The sequence below is a fragment of the Pleurodeles waltl genome, chromosome 7 (assembly GCF_031143425.1).
Source record: "Pleurodeles waltl isolate 20211129_DDA chromosome 7, aPleWal1.hap1.20221129, whole genome shotgun sequence".
In the NCBI taxonomy this organism is placed as follows: Eukaryota; Metazoa; Chordata; class Amphibia; order Caudata; family Salamandridae; genus Pleurodeles; species Pleurodeles waltl.
Window position 1 is genome coordinate 931,379,166 of NC_090446.1, and position 20,448 is coordinate 931,399,613.

General features: G+C 46.4%; 1 protein-coding gene across 1 annotated transcript in view; it reads left to right on the top strand.

Annotated features, from left to right (window-relative positions):
• GALNT10 (polypeptide N-acetylgalactosaminyltransferase 10) overlaps nucleotides 1-20,448 on the top strand; it is a 395,118-nt gene that overhangs the window by 216,860 nt on the left and 157,810 nt on the right. The window contains exon 4 of the mRNA XM_069199610.1: nucleotides 15,800-15,966. Within this exon, the coding sequence (XP_069055711.1) occupies nucleotides 15,800-15,966 (167 nt within the window). The remainder of the gene's footprint in view (nucleotides 1-15,799; nucleotides 15,967-20,448) is intronic.

Genomic DNA, 20,448 nt, shown 5'->3' on the forward strand with positions numbered 1-20,448 from the left:
GAGATGTATCAACAGAGCTGTTTGTGGGACTTTGTGTTTCCAGTGCACTTCACTGCGACAAGCACCACACTGCTATTTTATAAGTATAAGTATTTTATGAGTACATATTGTGCTCTACGTAGGAATGAGGTGCATTGGAAGAGCTGTTTGGGGGGCTTCCTGGTGAAGTAGCTCAAAAAGTAGGTGCATTAAAAGAGCTCTGTGAGTCTTAGTGTTTAATTAGGAGATAGTGATGTATATCGGAAATTATGTGGATAGGCAGAGCTGTGCATGAGTCTCAGTGCTAGAATAACAGCTGGTAGGGCGCATTAGGATGAAGGTCTAGTAGTGGCACCTTTTATGGGTTTCAGTGTTAGAATGCCAGTGGATGCTGTACTTCAAGGATGAGGTGCATCGTGGAGCTGGGTGGGGCTCAGTGTTGGTACAGCAGGGTTGTTGCACATGAGAAATGCTTTGCATTGGTAGAGCTGTGTGACTCTTAGCCCTGACACAGATGATGAGCAGCACTTCACAAGAGGTGCATTGGCAGAGCTGAGGGAGCGTCTCGGCGCTGGAACAGAAGATGTGGTGCATATCACCCATCAACCGAGTTGAGTAAGAGTCTCAGCACTGGAACAGAAGATGAGCATCACATCACACGAGCTGCGCAAGTCTGTTAGAGCTGGAACAGATGAGGTATACATCACACATGAGGTCCAACAACTAATCACCTGGTCAAGGATGGAGGATGTTTACCTTGCAGAATGTAGACTGTAGAGCTGCATATGTGCGTCTGTCGAATAAGTCCTCGAATGCTCAAACAGTCTCACCAGAAATATCCTTTCTTTATGTCCAACAATTTATTTATGTATCTTGGTGCATTTTTAATTGAAGACTGGCTTCTGCCTCGTACCGCTGAAGGTAGACCTGGTGAATTTGGGTCCTCGTGTTCCCCTGCCTCTACAGAGGATGGATGGCAAAAAAAGACAAAAACAGTAGCTCTCACTTAGGCAAGACCTGTTAAATTTGCAAACAATGTTATATTCCTGTGTGTTGAATCTAAAGTGAAACCCGGGTCCTCTCAAAGCTGTCTAAAGTGATCAAGACTGGCAAAATGAAACCAGCAAAAGCAAGAGAAAGAAGAGTGTGAGCTGCCGCTGACCAACAACAAAATAATGTACAGTAAGAAGCCTTCAAACGGTAAGTAATGTGTGGCCTCTAGGGCCTTGTTTTTAATATTTACTTATTAAAAACAATATATGTGCAAGTGACCACGCATGCGCTTGCTCAGGCAAGACCTAAAAACTAATGTGCAGGCACTTTTGGATGCTGAGAATACACCACATTAGACGATTCAGATCTAAACTTAATTCAAAATCTCATTAAAAATGAAAGGTTAGGCATGGTGAAGATGGCATACAAGTAGAAGGCAGTTTCTCATGCTCTGCTCCAACTGACGCTGATTGACTTGCAGTCAGCACCACCCACGTCACCCTGCATCCAGATTCCAAGTCAGTGGGTGCCACTCTGGTGTGCCAGCACAATTGCCATTGGGGAGTTAGTGCAGCCCGTGTTGGCATTTGGCCTGGATCAGTGAATGGAGCATGAAGCTCCCTTAGACGTTAGACGCCGAAAAAGCACCATAAGGGTCTAGTGTCCAGGGAGGCATGTCTCGAACTGGATATGCCAAGCTCCCAGAAGGGCTGTGGGCACTGACACTCCACTGCTCCAGATGCTGGGATGCCTGTGATGGAGCTGAGAGCTTGTGGACAGTATGCATGGTAGATAAACCCCTCCCCACCCCAAAATCTGAAAGTGTGGGACCCAAGCAGAAAGGAAAAAGGTTACAGGTACATCATAGTCGGGTTCAGATTTTAAACGTACAAAACCATAAAAATTCAACTGTTTATAGTTAATAATTTCAAGTAATTATAACTCGTGCCCTAAGGTAACTATATCTCACGCCCCGCCATACACTGTTATTTCATCAATAATGTTACTGCAAATGTTATTGTGACTGTTAGAAATTGGGTCTCTATTTGGCAGCTGTCCTAGTAGGGGCCAAAATCCTAGCCAGGGCAAGTTAAACTACACAACCTAAACTAACCTGTTCTCACCCCCGTTAGCTTGGCACAGAGCAGGCATGCATAACTTAGAAGTTGATGTGTAAAGTATTTGTGCAAGACACAAACAGTAATCACAAGAAGTACACCACAGAACGATTACACACAGGTGTAGAAAAATAAAGCTCATTATTCTGCACACAGGTGTCAAAAAATAAAGCTTGTTTAGCTGCATGAATCAAGATAACCGAAATCCAATACCTCTGCGTGCAGTTTATTCTTCAATAAATTAACTTCTAATGTTTCATTGATATTTTTATTGAAGTTATACAAGTTGTCATGGGTGCTGTAATATCTGTAGTAATTAGCAGTGCATGGAGAGGGCGGGAGTTATAGTTACTTGAAATAACTCTAGCTATAACTGCTGAATTTCTATGGTTTTGTGATTGTAAATTCAGAACCTAACTATCACGTCCCTGTAACCTTTGTTTTTTTTTAATGAATTTCTAAGGCTTTTTAATTCTATTTCCCACTGAATGTGTGACTGTCAGTGCATCTTTGAGTGGGTGTATGAGTTTCAGTGCGTCTGTCAGTGGATGCATGAGTGTGTAGGAGTGGGTCTTTGAGTGGGTGTCTGAGTGTCTGAATGGGTCTTTGAGTTGGGTGCATGAGTATCTGATAGAGACTTCTAGTTGCAGATTCGTTACCTTAGAATTTTCTCCCAGGTGTCAGACTGGATCCGGAGATTTTTTCTTCGAGCAATACCCTTGTGCGTCGGTAGGTGGCGTCGGTCGACTCCGTAGGCACAGTGGTCGCCGTGATGACGTCGGGAGTAGTACATAGACGCCGCCCTTGTGCAGTGACGTCAGTTCTTATCTTTCTGCACCACGCATCTGAGAGAGAGCTACCCTCTGCTATTTTTTGGCCGAATTCGACCATTTTGTCAAACTTTTTTGGTACGACCTTTGGTGCGTCGAGGATGTCCCCGAAGACCGGGTTCAAGCCGTGCGAGGACTGCCACCCCTTGATGTTGGTGATGGACCCTCATCGTGTCTGCCTGTGGTGTCTCGAGCGCGACCACGACCTGAAGTCGTGCTCCGAGTGCCGGGCAGTGCATTCGAAGGCTTTGAGGGAGCGGTCCCTAAAGCTGATGGTGGCCCGGCACTCGACTCCGCAAGTCCCGATCTCACTCGAGAGGAAGGTCTCGAGATCGGTCGCGGAGCCATCACCACTCGTCTTCTTCGAAATCTTCGGGTCAAGGTAAGAAGAAGAAGTCAAAGAAGTCTCATCGCTCTCCGACTTCACCCCGCTGCTCGGCCGACGTGATGCGGGATGAGCGTCCACGAACTAGGCCTTCGTCCTCGGAGCCTACGTCTGGGTTGACTCCGCGCTTTTCTGAGTTTCCCAGAGCCGGAGCGACCCCCACCCAACTGAAGGAGTTTTACGAGGCCATGCGCCTCATCTTGGGCGTGCCGACCCCGATAAGGCACCTTCAGGCCCAAGAGGCTTGGCTGAGGGGCCTTCGGGTTCCGCGCCGGCAGCTTCGGCCCCGGCCACCGAGGTCGCCTACGGATCCGTGCGCGGATCCGCACTGACACCGGTCGCACAGTCGAGACCTTCCCCAGTGCCGGGTCGTTTAGCGACGCTCCCGACATAGGTAGTGCCCACTATCGACGTCGACCCGATTCTCATTCCCGACGACTCGGAGTCAGAGTGGCGTCGGCCGACGCTGCCATCGGCTTCGGTGGGCCCCATTCGCCCTAGGTCGGATTCTTGCCCATTTTCCTATGGGTACGAATATGGGGAGAAATTGGAGGGGTCCCTGGACCCTTATGAATACCAGGAAGACCGTACTATGGACTGGGCACAGGACTTGGGCGAAGCCAGTGGTCTTGATTCTTCTCCTGATGCTGGCATGCTGTCTCCTCCTACTGTGGCTACGGTGGAGGGAGCTACCTACGATTCATGGTAGGTCACGAGCACTTTCAATTTACTGTGCTCCCTTTTGGCCTTACCAGCGCCCCTCGGTTGTTCACAAAAGTGATGGCGGTGGTTGCAGCTCATCTGCGCAGGTTAGGGGCCTCAGTCTTCCCCTACCTAGACGACTGGCTGTTGAAGGCGCCTTCGCCCCAGACAGTGGTCTCACACCTCCAGACTGCGGCGAATCTCCTGCACCAGCTGGGGTTCATTATCAACGTGCCGAAGTCACACCTGACTCCCTCTCAGATGCTCCCTTTCATAGGAGCAGTTCTGGACACAGTGCGGATTTGGGCTTATCCTCCCCAAAAGCAAGTCCATGACATTCAGGCTATGATTCTGATCTTTCAGCCTTGGTCTTGCGTTTCGGTAAGACAGACTCTGAGGCTGCTGGGTCTCTTGGCCTCCTGCATCCTCCTAGTAACACATGCCAGGTGGCATATGCGGGCTCTGCAGTGGGACTTGAAGTTCCAGTGGGCGCAGCATCAGGGGAATCTGTCCGACATGGTCCTGTTTTGGAGGGGACTGTGAAAGACCTGCAGTGGTGGCGGCTTTCTAATCCCAGTTGGGTCACTGGCAGATCCCTCTCCCTTCCCCACCCAGCTCTCTCTATAGTGACAGATGAGTGGCTTCTGGGTTGGGGCGGCCACATGGGAGAGGCGGAGATCAGAAGTCTCTGGTCTCCGGTGGAGTCGGGACTCCACATAAATTTGCTGGAGCTCCGAGCGATCAGACTTGCGTTAAAAGCATTCCTTCCCTCTCTCACAGGGAAAGAAGTGCAGGTGTTCACGGACAACACTACCCCCATGTGGTACTCCAACAAACAAGGCGGAGTAGGACCCTGGACCCTCTGTCAGGAGGCCCTACGCCTCTGGACATGGCTGGAACATCAGAGCATTACCCTGATGGTTCAACATCTGGCGGGCTCCCTCAACACCAGAGCAGACGAACTCAGCCGCCGACGCACTGTCGATCACGAATGGCGTCTCCATCCGGAGATGGAGCAGGGTCTCTTTCTCAAGTGGGGAGAGCCTTGGTTAGATCTGTTCGCCTCCGCAGAGAACGCGCAATGTCAGCTATTTTGCGCGTTGGAGTTTCCAAGCCGGCACTCGCTCTGAGACACTTTTCGTCTCAAGTGGAACTCCGGCCTCCTTTACGCCTTCCCGCCTATCCCTCTTCTGCCCAGAGTTCTCAAGAAAATCAAGAACGATAGGGCCCAAGTTATCTTGGTGGCTCCGGACTGGGCTCGAAGAGTGTGATATCCAGAGCGATTGAGCATGTCCATCGATCCTCCACTCAGACTGCCTCTTTGAGCGGATCTTCTGTCGCAGCAGCAGGGGTCGGTCGTCCACCCGAACCTGTCCAACCTCCGCCTTTATGCGTGGAGATTGAGCAGCAACAGTTGACGGCATTTGCCCTTCCACCCAAAGTCTGCAATGTTATCTTGGCAGCCAGGCATCCATCGACTGAAACTGTATACGCCTGTCATTGGAATACATTTGTGGCATGGTGCACCAACAAATCTGTTGACCCCCCTATCTGCCCCTCTTTCAGAGGTTCTTCTATTCATTCTTTCCTTAGCTCAACAGGGCTCTGCATTGGGCACCCTTAAGGGGTATCTGTCTGTCATTTCCGCCTTTCTTAGGCTTCCTGATCAGCCCTCACTCTTTAAATCTCCTCTTGTGAGTAGGTTTTAAAGGGGCTCACCCACTAATTTCCTCCCACTCCCTTCATCATGCCTCAGTGGGATCTTAATCTTGTGCTTACTTACTTGATGTGTACCCCCTTTGAGCCAATGCATAATTGTTCCTTACGGCTCCTCACATTCAAAACTGTCTTTCTCATCGCCATCACTTCTGCTCGCAGGGTGAGTGAGCTTCAGACCCTTTCTTCAAAGCCTCCATACTTGTCTGTGCACCCGACAAAGTGGTTTTATGCACTAGGGCTTCCTTCCTACCTAAGGTGGTTACACCGTTTCATGTAGGCCAGTCCATCACTTTGCCTACCTTCTACGCACCCCCACATCCTTCCCATGAGGAGGAGAGACTCCACCGTCTGGACCCAAAAAGAGCGTTGGCGTTCTATCTCAATCATACTAAAGACTTCCGGGTGGATGATCAACTCTTTGTTGGCTATGTGGGTGCAAAGAAAGGGAAGGCGGCGCAGAAACGTACCATCTCTCGATGGGTGCTTCTTTGAATCAAAATGTGCTACGCTTTGGCGAAAAATCAACCTCCTGACGGGTTGGCTCATTCTACCAGGGCCACTGCTGCATCCACTGCGTTAGCACGCAGAGATCCTGTCCTGGATATGTCAGGCAGCTACGTGAGCATCTCTGCACACGTTTGCTAAGCATTACTGCCTGGACAGTCAGGTCCGTCGGGACGGCTACTTTGGTCGTTCGGTCCTGCAGGACATTCTAGTATGATCTTAGTTCCCAGCCCACCACCTAGGATGGCATTGCTTGGGTATCTATTCTGAGGTAATGAATCTGCAACTAGAAGTCTCTATCAGATGTACAAGTTACTTACCTTCGGTAACGAAATATCTGTTAGAGACATATTCTAGTTGCAGATTCCTTACCGCCCACACATCCTCCCCACTTGCGAACTGATTTCTAGGGCCAGGGATCCCCCTTTTCAGGTCCTTAGCTCTGGCGCACCAATATCAGTGTTATTAGCGGCTCTGCCTTCTGGCGTGGAAAGACGTTAAAAGAAACTGACGTCACTGCACGAGGGCGGCATCTATGTACTACTCCCGACGTCATCACGGCAACCACGACGCCTGCGAAGTCGACAGACGCCACCCACTGACGCGCAAGGGTATTGCTCGAAGAAAAAATCTCCGGATCAAGTCTGACGCCTGGGGGAAAATTCGAAGGTAAGGAATCTGCAACTAGAATATGTCTCTACCAGATATTATGTTATCGAAGGTAAGTAACTTGTACGTCATTGCATCTGTCAGTGTCTGTGGGTCTGTGGGTCGGTGAGTGGGTGTGAGAGAGTGTGAGTAGGTCTGTGAATGGGTTTCTGAGTGTCTGAATGGGTCTTTGAGTGGAAGTATGAGTGTCTGGGTATTTGAGTGGGTGTATGAGTGTCACTGTGTCTTGTGAGAGGGTACATGAGTATGTCAGTGAGTGGGTTTATGAGTGTGTGAAAGTGTGTGTATTATTGTATGAGTGAGTGTGTGAATATATTTTTTTAGTTTTCTTTTTTTTATCGGCAGGGTTCCTAACTAACTCTGTTGCAACGTTACATGTGGGTGGAGGGTGTGCGCTGAGCACTGTGACATTTGCAACTCTGCGTTTGTGACCAAAAAATGCACTAGTAACTTTTTCAGACTAATAAAGCATCCCTCAGACACCCATGAACAATTCCGATGGGGGTCAAAGTACCTCTACACTGACCCCTTCTATTGTTTTTTAACACAACTTCCATCCCTTGGACTGTGGCCCGGTTCACAAAATGGCAGCCGCGACTTTCTACAGAGGTTGCGGCTAGCCAATCACACTATTGCTTTTGGCACACAGTGTTGCAACGGTCTATGCAGGAGGCGTAACGGATACAAATTTGTGTCCACTTCATTACAAGAATACTACTTAGCAGATTCACACCAAATCACGAAAAGGTCACTTTCTGGACCAGGACCTGTCTTTCTTCTATATTTGGTGTAATTCTGTCCAGTGATGCAGGCACTATCGCTGTTCAAAATCCCTATGGAAAAACGAATAAGGACTGCATACCACCAAGTTCCTTTGCATAAGAAAAGTACAAGGTTTACCTTCATAACTCCTTTTGGGTGTTATCAGGTTTGTAGAGGTCCATTTAATTTAGCATCTGCTGCAGCCTTGTTTCAAAGATAAATGTTAAAGTTATTCAAGGATGTTGATAATGTCATGTTTTTCTAGGATCATGGCTAAAACGAAGAGAAAACATGATGAAAAAAATCTGAGTTATGTTAGGTATTTAGTCGAAAAACGGCCTTACAGCTGAAATAAATTTAAATTTGCTTAACAAAAGGTGACTTACCTTGATCACAAAATTGATGAGGGATTGGGATGTGGTATCCCAGGAAGGAATTGTTAGAAGGAATAAGGAATGCTCCACCGCCTAAATCTAAAGATGATTTAACAGCTTTCTTGGGAATGGCTGAATTTTATGGGAAATATGTGGCGAACTCCACATATGAAGTCTTACGAACTGAGTGTAGGAAGCTGGCCCTCTATGTAGTGTGCAGAACTAGGCACACTATGCAGATGGTCCAAGCAACCACAAGTTGGTTTGCAGAGGTAAAAACTAGGCCACCTAATGCTCTAATTTTTATGGTCGCTTGGTCGAGCAGTTAGGCTAATCTTAGAGAAGTGCAAAGCATTTGTTGTACTCACAGTAACAATACATCATGACACACGCTCAAAAGAATAACTCAAAACCGATTTAGAAAAATACTTCAGATTGTTATAAAAATGTTAGGACCAAGATCAACAAAATCCGTAATTACTTTTTAAGTTATACATTTTTGAAGTTTAATAAAAATTAGTCTCTTGCTTGTAATTATGCACCATAGGAATCAATGGTGGATATGCTTTAAAAGTGCATATAAAATCAGGAAGTCCGTTTACCAAGTTCTCCTTTTGCAGGTAAGTCGAGGTCGTTGATTGCCACTATTGGTCAGCTGCAGAAATTCAGACGGCTACTAGTTCTGGGGGGAGCAGCGAGAAGTGGCCTTTGGAGCAGGTGCCAGGCCACTGCGAAGGACCACTTGGAAAAGCGCTGCACAGGCAGACCTAAAGGTAAGTTCGGTGGGTCCACTTGGAGTATTGCGGTCGCAAGGGGGTGGGGACCCTTAGAGCACAGCTGAATTTTCGGTGCAGGGCACAGGGTGGCCGGGTGCAGAGCAAATCGGTGAGCCAGGAACTGTGCGCAAAAATGCCCTTTGGAAGCAGGTGGTGGGTTGCATTGAGGGTCGCTTACAGGTCTGCAGGGGCACTTTGGTGGGAGGTCCTGGTGTTTTCTGCAGTCCGTCGGCTGTGGCTTTATCCTGGTCCTTTTACTGTCTGGAGTGGACTGTCCTTCTTTGTGTCCGAAGTGAAGTGGCCACTACCCAGGGCAGTGGTATGGTTCAGCCTCTGGAGGGCGCAGTGTCACCAAATTTGGCACACTTGCAGGGTTTGTTCTCACAATCAGTTCGGTGGAGTTTGTTCCGACTGCGGCGTCCGGTTTGGTGGTCAGCAGCCGCTCAATGAAGTAGACCTCACTGGCTTGTTGGTTCCCTGTGGTTGTTGAGTGATGGCTTCACTTTGAAGGGAGATCTGTAGTGAATTTCATAGTGTGAAGGCCCGGGTGCTGGGGGGCGAGGGCTCAGTTCTAGAGTCCGTCCAATGTCCAAGCTAACTCTCAGCTGCAATTGTCGAATCCTGGGTGCAGCAGGCAGGGCTCGGCACCTTTTGTTTGTGCAGCCGGTCTTCAGTTCTCGAGCCCTGGGTCTTCTTTGTTGCTGGTCTTCTTGTGTCCTTAGAATCGGAATTCTTGGTTTAGGGATACCCACTAAATACTGTATTTAGTGGGCATTTTTGGGGTACCTAGTAGTGACCAATGGGTCATCTATCTTAGGGTGGCTACACCCACTAAGTTACCACTTCCTGTGAGCAAAGATCACTTCCCTACACCGGATTGCCTAGTTCCTTCTATGCAAAACGAAGGAAAATTAAATGGAGAAGGCACCTTGCAAGCAACACTTTAGGGATGGTGCAAGCAGGGATGACCACTCCTCCTGTCGTTTGTGTGTTTTCCTGCCATTGCTCCCACCAAAAGTGGGGGTTTGTAATGGGGAAGGCCATCTGCTGCTAGCAGCAGGCTTGAGGGTCGAGTTTCAAGGGCGGTAAACCCTTTGAAGCTCTTAGACAGGGCTGTGCACATTCTTGGGGGAGATGAGGTAGCACCTCAGTCCCAGGATGGGCTTTGTTCACTAGCCCCAGAGAGCAATGACTCTCTCCCCAGGGGTCCAGAATCTTGTCTGATGGTGGCAGGCTGGTTGGCACTGGTCAGCAATCATGCCAGGGTAGTTAGCTTTTGCAGGGTACATTTTGTAATGAATCCAATACTGGTACCAGTTTGGATTTATCTTTCTTAGTTGTTTGATACCAAACAACCTCTGGATCAGAGTAGCCATCATGTAGCTGGGAAACTCGTACTGACCAGTGTCCAGCACATGCATTTTAAATGGCTGCCCTGTTTAATTACTATATCCCAGGTTTGGCAAGGACACAGTAGAGGCATGTTGCTCATGCACCTATTCCCAGATATACAGTATAGACCACCCTGCCTTAGGGCTAAAAGAACTGCCAGAGGGGTAACTTACGTATATTGCATGCAGTGTATAGTGGGGGGGGGGGCACTGCAACAGGGTGCCAACTTCCCACCCTGAGGCAATTACTTAAGAACAAAATCAAATTTGCATGAAAGACTACTTGCCAGCAAGCTTTTGATCGAGTGAAGAGTGATATTTGTAACAAAGATATAGAAGATGTGCTAGCTCAGAGAGAAAATATCATATTTCGAAAGCAACTATCATTGCATATGTTCACATTCCTTGGCCCCTGCTGAGCGAAAGTGTTCAGTAACAGAAAGATAAGCTTTGGCTTGTGTGTGGGGCTTGGAATGTTACAGACAGTACATGCAAGGTTTGCCTGCCATCTAAAAAGTGATCATAAATCATTGGTCAAAGTATTATCTACTAATTTTTTTAATAAATGCCACACCATTTATTGCACTCATGTCTTTGAGGCTCTTGGATTACAATTATGTGGTTGCGTATGTACCTGGAGTAAAAAAACGTGTGGCTGATTTCTTAAGTAGAATGCCTTTATCCGCAAGGAGGAATGAATTTCGACCAGCGTATGGGATGAGTATCAAGTCGCCAGCATTTCTGACAATTCATACGGTTGTATTTCAAGGGGCAAATGGAGTAAGAATCTTACAGGTGATAGTGAATTACTCTGTTTTTAAATATGGTAGGGAAGGTGGGCCACAGATAAAAGGTACTTGTAAAGGACTTGCTGAAGTTTTGTGACGTGAGAGATCAATTGAGTGTGGATGTGATTGTACATTTTTTAGAGGTTTCAGGGTAGTACCACCGGTCTGAATACGTAGGAGACTTCGTAGCATTTGCCATGAAAGTCATCTAGAAATAGTAAAACAAAAAGAAAAGTTAAAGATTGCTACTGGTGGCCAGGGTTGAAAAATAAAGTAGAGAGGTCCATTAGGGACTGTGCATCTTGTGAGAATTCAGATAAGTCTCAAGTAACATTACGTCCCCCTTTGTGTTTTATTTAGTATTCCAGCATGCCATGAGAGAAGGTAGAAATTTATATTATGGGTCCAAGTTTTGCTGAAGGTAAATGTAGTAAGTACATTTTTGTAGTTGTGGATCTAAGTGGGCAGAAGTTGCATTTGTGAAACATCTTGATGCGAATGTCATAGTGACATTTTTGGATAAAGTTTTTTAAGTGGTTTGCCTGAAATGGTTATCTGTGATAATGGACCTCAATTTGTGTATAAGAGTTTTTATTGAGGAATGATGTGATGCGTAAGATCATTTCAAATTATAAATCTTAAGGGTATCTAAATGTGGCGAGATTTAACAAAGTGATTGAAGGTGTGATACAACTAACCAAAAGACGTAAGGTTAATCGGTAAAGAGAAATTTCGAAAATGTTATGGACTTCAAGAGTAACACCTAATAGTGTTACTGGTTTTAGCCTTTTTTTTGTTCTTGTGAAAGGAAGGAGTCCATTTACTAAAGTTGCCAAAAACTAGGCATATTGAATGGTAACCAGCCATTGTATGTAATAACATAAATTGGGCTCAATCCGATTACAAGAGGACCTATGATTGAGTGCCTGAAGTTTACCTCAGAGTGTGAGATTTTGTTAGAGGGGCATTGTGAAGGAAGGTCATTGTAGGTTTTCTGACCCTATGGAGGTTAGGAAGTTTATTGCAATTCTCTTTTTAAGTGATCGGAAGATAGGAATATCTAGATGTAGGTATATTGGAGAGGATGATATGAATACAAGTAGATATGATTAGTTGGGAAAAGACAATAGGAGAGAAGATGAAGAACGATGGTAGTTTTATTAATTCATCAGGTCTGAGCAAAGATGTTACAGTGATGAGTAGTGATGTGGTAGAAGGAAGTGATGTTTTGGTAAGACAGTTAATGACAGGGTCGTGGGGAAAATTGCAGTAGTAATGGGATCCAAAGGGGTAAAGGAGGAGGAGAGATCATTAAGCCTAAGAAATTCCAGGATTTTGGCTGTAACTAGGATCCATTTTTAGAGTTTGTTTTGTCATCTTATTATCTTTCATTACTTGTGATTTGTAATTGTATATATCTCATATTTGTGTGCTAAGTTTTTTTCTGTTTTGTTGTTAAGGAGGAAGATATGGTGTAGTTTTGGATGTGGAATGTTATGATGTCAAAGCCTGGAATCACGGACTTGCATATTCCATTTGGAATTGAAGGTGGGGACAGTTAAAGAAGAACTTCTTGGTGAGCGACTGTACCTTGGGACTGTTAATAAACTGCTATGAACTTTTGCCTACTGTGTTGTTGTTACTTAAGAGGAGGCCTTTCATTTGATTCCATAGTATCTGGGACTTGAGAGAATCACATGATAGGATGGGTGTTGCCAGTGTAGCAATAGAAGGCCAGAACTTAATTTGCTGATATGTGATGTAGTGGTTGGATGTAGATGAGAACCACTGACTGTGCATGGCCTAAAGATGTCCTTGAGGCATAGAGATATTGCTGACGTTCCCTGGGTCTTGTCGGGTATGCCATTGTCTTTTCAAGCAAGCACTGTATTAACCACAAGTATGGAATAATCTAAAGGTGGTCTGGAAGGTGTTAGTGACATTCGTAATAATCTTGTATTACTAGTTGTGCCGAATAATGTATTCTGGTTATGGAGAATGGTTTGTCATGGCCAATCATATGGGGCCAGCTGTTGAAGATATCTGTGTGTCTTTGGCTGGACCAAATTAGAAGCAACAATTGCTCGACCGATAGTTCTAGCCATCTTTAACGCTGATAGTGATTTGTCCTTCACTCATGAGGACTAAGTGTATGTTTGGGATAGGGTTGCTGTATAGTTATAGAAATGTTTATGCCCACTAAGATGGCTGCCAGGAGACTTCATTTAAAGCTGGAAACAGCACCAGGACATCAGCATTAAATTTAGGCTTTGATCGATGAGCCAGCTTCCAGCAGTAGAGACAAAGCCCTCCTGATGGGTGCTCCAGGATACAAAATGTAGTGAAATATACAGAGGTTTGCGAAGAAAATGTTGGTGGAGAATCCAAACATGGAATACACAAATGAATACAACTTTGTGCATAGATTTGTGGACAGCAAGAGTCTGAGTCTCCCGGTCTCCCTTTACACAGAGTGTTGGTTTCACGTGCTGGCAATAAGCAAAAATGAATTCACCTTCCACTGTAACAGGTTGTCTATGTCCATGGTTTTTTCCCCCCTCCACAGGCTATTTCTTTTTACACTCATGAGCGCACGAGTTGTCTTAAAGGGGGTCCGAAGACTCTTGGTGTTATTTGAAGCTTAGAACCTGGTTTCCCTCATGAGGAAATAAGCTGGGCTGTAAAATGCATTTTAGTGTCTGCCTCACTGTCACATACTAGAGCTGTATGGGAAATAATCCAGGTTTGTAACTTCTTTGATACATACCGAAAACGTGTAGGTCATGGCAACTTTTTGCCAACCCTCACAAGCCCTGTTAGTCTGAGAACAGGAGAGCCAGTACATAAGGAAATAAAGGCATCATTTTAACAAGGTGCACTCTTCCTGGATGCCATCTCCCTTCAAACATAATCAGTGGGGTCACCCTCTCTGGACCGAGCTGACCACAAGAATTTGATAACATTACTTGTCTCATAGAGTACACTTAGAAAACCAATAAATGTTTAGTTACAGAAAATCACTCCGGCTGCTATGCTTCTTTTAAGTACACGGTGCGTAGAACTTGACATCCTACTGGCAATAGCCACTGTTCACGGATTACTTGTTATCGTGTGCCACAGCGTTAACACGTGTGTGTATAAAAATACGTAAGAGGGTGCTTTTTTCTTTGTTTTCTGTGTGTATTTATTTATTTTATTTTCATAGCACAAACGTGTCCAGAGAGCAGCCATGCACATGTGCAACAAGGGAAAATACACTGACCCAGCAATTCGAATCCGGGGAGAATGCTCAGGCATGTGGATAGATTGGATAAGTCAGAAAAAGATTGTGGAGAAGTGATCATAGCTTTCCCAGAGTGTCTCTGAAACAATGATTTTGAAAGGTTTTAAGACTGCAGGTTGTGCAAGGAGCTGGCGGGAGGGAGTCCCAGGTCCTTGATGCGCTGGCAATGAATACTTGTTTCGTACAGCGTTTTTTCCTGCTGTTGGAGGCTCCAGCAGAGGAGCTGCAGCGTTTTTTGATCCCTAGTGACTTCCAGAGATGTTTTCGTTTCCAGCGATGTAGGTGGGTGCGGCGCTGTGGGGGGTTTAGCAGGCGAGGCATTCAATCGTAAATTGGGCTCTTGCTTCAATTGGAAGCCTTTGTGGGTTGTGAAGAATACCAGAAATGTGATTTTGTGATCTGCCACAAAGTGGGCAGTTATGTAAAGCACTGCTTTCTGGCCTGCCAGATGTGCTTTGAAGTGGAGGAACTGGAGAGGAGGGAGTTCCCTTAGCACAGCCACTGGGCTACAGCTTTCATGTTCTTCTCAGCAGCAAACGCCCTATTCCAGCGCAGTCAAAGTTAGTGGCAGTCTCTCTTCGCCAAGGCCGAGACTTGCTTCTGAGCGCTAAGGCGAATCGTATCGATGCAGCATTCTGCACAGTAGCCGCGTTACATTTCAGTGGAGGAAACGGTTGCCTGGAGGGAGGGTTCAATGAACTAAAGGTTTGTTTGACTGTTAAAATAAAATGGTTGCTGTCTTTTCACCTGACTTGTTAAGTTGGTCAGTGCACATGTCAGACTTGGAAGCAGAATATCCAGGTGGATGATAGATGGCATCTGAAGATGCTATTAAGGAGATAGTTATTTTGACAGTAATCAAATCTGTGGATGCTTGCCTCACCACCCCCCACTTGCCCATCAAGTGCCTAAATATAGTTTGCTCTCTACCTGGAATAAGGTTCTTCATACAAAATTGCATTCTTTAGAGCAACCATGCCTGAGTGAGACACGCTATATCTAAATTGTGTTCATTGATAATGTTGCAAATGAAAACTTCATTCTTAATCGAACATTTAGTTACATTCCACTGCGTTGGGCTCCGAAGATTAATGTCATGTGTGTTTTTTTTCTGTCTGTGATGTATAAACCTATTATGTATAGATGTATTCATTATGTTGCTTTCTAAATAACCCTTTCATTTCATTCATAGAAGAGGGGGTGGGGGGGGGGGGGTGACGATTATTTTCCATTTTAACTATTAGCGTTACAATCGTTCAGACTCAAAGCTAGAGTATGAGCTCTTTCTAAGATAACATTTGAATTTTTTTCTAAGAGGAGACTCCTGCAGTGTGAACGTTTCAGTTCCACAGACAAATCTGTTACTTTGAGTGGCTTCTTTTCCAGTATTGTCATTTTCTGTTTGCCCTAAGAAAAGGAGCATTTGAGCAGAAAACGTTGTAATCCAAAGGTAAACCATTCTTAAATTGTGAAAATTTCAGCCATCGTTTGGAAAAGGATAAATGTTTCCGTTTTTCTGGTTGTAGCTGCCAAAAGAAGTTGTACCTGGATAAGCTCCCAAACACAAGTGTGATAATCCCATTCCACAATGAAGGATGGTCCTCTCTTCTGCGAACTGTGCACAGTGTCCTTAATCGCTCACCGCCAGAGCTCATTGCAGAGATCGTGCTGGTGGATGACTTCAGCGACAAAGGTACAGTTTGTTTATGCTAGTATTTATTTCGTAAAGGAGACCAGAATGTCCCAGTAACCCTAGGTACATAGTAGCACATTAGTCACAGGTTAAATGTTCCTTTTTCCAAACTACTTTTTATCTGCAGAAGGTGTTCTATGAGGTTTTTGCATTTTCCTATAGCTGCCTTTCTCAGGAATGCATATAAGCTGCCACCATAGCCTCGTGTTGCACAATGTTTACAATTTTGTAGCATCCAGCCTTTTCTCATAAGGTACCATTGTGTATCTCTGGTCCCTGTGGTCACTTACCTATGATTTTCCAAGTTGATCATTGACTGCAGATTAATCTCCTGTATAAAATTTGCATCCTTAATATTCACGTTGGACAGCATAAAATTCTTCTCAGTTTGTGTATCCCAGACTGGTCTTTTCCATCTTTTAAAATCATCTACCTACTGTTTTCACACAAACACACTACAAGACCTGCAGGTTTGCCATTACATTGTGCTCTCTTTTTGCAATATTGATTTGATACCCAACCTTCGCCCAGTGCTATAAACTGTTCACGTAACAGCCATGCACCATAGGCACTGCAGTCTCATCGTGAATATGTAGAAGCATTTAATGCATCCTCATGGGTGAGTAGCTTGTGGTTTTACACTATGCGGTTTATATATTGTCTGAAATGTGGCTAAAACTATATTGAAATAAAATCCCTCCGTCTTTCTCATAAGTTCAACTGTTCCGTACTGTATTTATGAAATCACCTAGCCATACTTCATAGGCTATCAGATCTCATGGTAAATGCATTTCAGGAACATGCAGTTCGTACACATAGACATAACAATATCGTACTCAAGTTTGTCCTAGGAATTAGACGTTCTTCTAGAGGCTCTTCTGGGTCAGTCATCACTATCACTCTTGGAGTACAGTAGCCAACCGTATGGATGAATGAATCTATAGGCATTGTTAGACTTTTTATCCTTGGCTTGGTTTCCCTTAACTTTTTCCCTCTGTTTCCCAGGTTGTTGATGTGTGCTGGACTCTGATTGTGCTGTTTTTGTTACTCTGGGCACTTTACAACCGCTAACCGGTGCTAAAGTGCAAGTGCTCCTTTACAAAATGTGTATGTAATTGGCTTATCCATGATTGGCATATTTGATTTATTAGTAAGTCCCGAGTACAGTGCACTAGACGTGCACAGGGCCTGTAAATCAAATGCTACTTAGTGGGCCTGCAGCACTGGTTGTGCCACCCACATAAGTAGCTCTGTAATCATGTCTCAGACCTGCCACTGCAGTGTCTGTGTATGCTGTTTTAACTGTAAATTCAACTTGGCAAATGTACCCACTTGCCGGGCCTAAACCTTCCCTTTCTTACACATACGGCACCCCTAAGGTAGGCCCTAGGTAGCCCCAAGGGCAGGGTGCAGTGTATGGTTAAGGTAGGACATATAGTAATGTGTTTTGTGTGTCCTGACAGTGAAATTTTGCTAAATTCATTTTTCACTGTTGCAAGGCCTGTCCCTCTCATATGTTAACATGGGGGCTACCTTTAAATCTGATTAAAGTGTAGATTCCCTTTGGGAGCGGATGGACATGTGGAGTTTGGGGTCTCTGAGTTCACAATTTAAAAATACATATTTTAGTAAAGTCGATTTTGAGATTGTGTGTTTGAAAATGCCACTTTTAGAAACTGAGCATTTTTTTGCTTATACCATTTCTGTGACTCTGCCTGTTTGTGGATTCCCTGTCTTGGTCATTTTGACAATTGGGCTGGTTGCACCTCACACTAGACAGTGACACAAAGGGAGCTGGGGTGTAGTCTGCATTTCCTGATGAGCCATCTATGCTATGAGGGATGGGAGGAGTGGTCACTCACACCTGAAAGGACTGTGCCTACCCTCACACAATGCAGTCTCCAACCCCCAGATAAGTGTCTGGGGCCTGACCTGGGTAAGGCAGGATTTCACATTCAAGAGAGACTTTGCTTTGAAGTAGGCCTACTTCAAAGAAGAAATTGGGTATAAAAGGGCACCCAAAACCATAGACTTTAGAACACTTCTGGAAACCAAGAGGAACCTCTGCCTGGAGAAGAGCTGAAGAGATAAGGAAGAAGAGCTGCCCTGTCTGTGACTGTGCTTTGTGGAGCTAACCTGCAGTTGCTGCTTCTGCCAGAGTAAGAGGGCAAAGACTGGACTTTGTGTGCCTTCCATCTTTTGAAGATCTCTAAGGGCTTGATTTAGAGCTTGCCTCCTGTTGAAGTCTCCGGGGCAGCAAAGACTTTTCTCTGCCAGTACCTGGAGTCTCTGGAGAGACTCCTACTCTGCCCAGTGGTGCCCATCCAGTTCCTGGAACCCTGAAAGGAGAAGCTGACAGCCTTAGAGGAATAAATCCACGCACAGAACGCTGTGCGGTGAAAAGAATGACGCAACTCCGATCTGCGGCTGAAAAAATCGATGCGCGCCGGCTTTGCTACTGAAAATTGACGCTCGCCTGCAACGCAACCGAAGAATCAATGCACGGAGCTGGAAAAATGATGCGCAGCATGACTGAGGCCAGGAGATCGCAACCTGACCTGCGTGGTTTTCGGATCATCGTGCGGCTGGATTTCCGACACAAACACCGTTAGGCGTTTAAAAACAACGCAAGGCCTACCCGGACCCGAGAGTGCTGACCGGATCGACTCATCGCTCTCCTGCGGAGAGAAGAAAGGACTCTCCCTGACCCGATGAAAGGAGAAACAAAGCAAGGTCTCAGTCGTGAGTGAAATCAACACATCACAAGCCCTTTTTGATGCACACTTGCCTGTGCAAGGTTATTTTTGATGCACCTAGGTACATTGTCACGTTAAAAGTGTTAGTGTGTGTTTAAAACTACATGAAGACTCTGTGCTTTTTAATTGATCACTTGACTTGTGTATTGTGGATTTTTGTTGTTTTGGTCTTGTTTTGTTTAGATAAATATTCTCTATTTTTATAAACCTGTGTTGTCATTTTGTAGTGTTTTCATTAAGTTACTGTGGGCCTGATTCTTACCTTGGCGGTCGGCGGAGAGGCGGCGGTCGGACCGCGAACAGACCGGCGGTCCAAAAAATGGCATTCTGACCGCGGCGGTCACCGCCGCGATCGACCGCCACTTCCCCACTCCGACCGCCACGGCGGTCATGACCGACGGGCTGGAGTTCGCACACTCCGGCCCGGCGGTCGACCCAAGACCGCCAACCGTATCATGACCCTGCTTACCGCCGCGGTTTTTGGCGGTCGGGAACCGCCATGCGAACCATGGCGGTAGGCACTATCGGGGCCAGGGAATTCCTTCCCTGGCACTGATAGGGGTCTCCCCCACCCCCCACTGCCCCCCACGAGTCCTCCCCCCACACCCTCCACCCCCCTGCCACCCCCCAGAGGTGGAACGAACCCCCTGCCCCCCCACCCCGACATGCACATACACGCACCCCGACATGCACGCACCCCCAACATGCACATATGCACACCCCATACACACACACATACACAACGGGGGCACATACCCGCACACATACATGCCGACATGCGCACCCGCCGAACTACACACATTGCCCAAAGGCACAGCAGCACCCCCCGCCCGCATGCACACACTCACACACCCCCTCTACACACCCCCATGCACGCACACATCACACAACACCCCCCCACCCCCTCCCCTCACGGACGATCAACTTACCTTGTGCGTTGGTCCTCCGGGAGGCGACGGGAGCCATAGGGACGTGACCGCCAACAGAAGACCGCCAACAGAAGACCGCCACACAGAAATGTGGGTCGTAATTCTGGGGGCGGTGTTCTGCTGGCGTGGCGGTGGAGGTTGACCAGTCTCCACTTTCCCGCCGACCGCCAGTGTGGCTGCTGGCGGTATTCCGGCAGAACGCTCCCAGCGGTCGGAATACGCGCAGCGGCATACCGCCGCGGTCGGCGGTCTTTACCGCGGCGGTAACTCGGCGGTCTTGCGAAAAGACCGCCAAGGTCAGAATCAGGCCCTGTGTGTGTTGGTACAAATACTTTACACCTTACACAAGTTAAGCCTACTGCTGGTGCCAAGCTACCAAGGGGGTAAGCGGGGTTAGCTGTGGGTGATTCTCTTTTACCCTGACTAGAGTGAGGGTCCCTACTTGGACAGGGGGTAACCTGACTGCCAACCAAAGACCCCATTTCTAACAGGCATTCACATGTTTTATGTATTCTGTCATTTAGGTGGATTGAACACACTCACTTGATCTGTACGATGATTCCTGTCTCCAAGTTCAAGGCAGTAATCTTTGGCTGTTTATGGCTGAGAGCTGGTACTGTCTTCATAGGCTAAAACCACGATTAAGCTGACTCTTTCTCTACTGACACAGTAGTCTCCTCTTTTCTTAATGTGAGAATGCTGCAGCAGCAGGGTCTTTGGAATCTCCTACACTAGATAATGCCAATTGCTATGTTGCTGGACCCTAAGCTAACAACTTCACAATTAGCTGAGGTTTC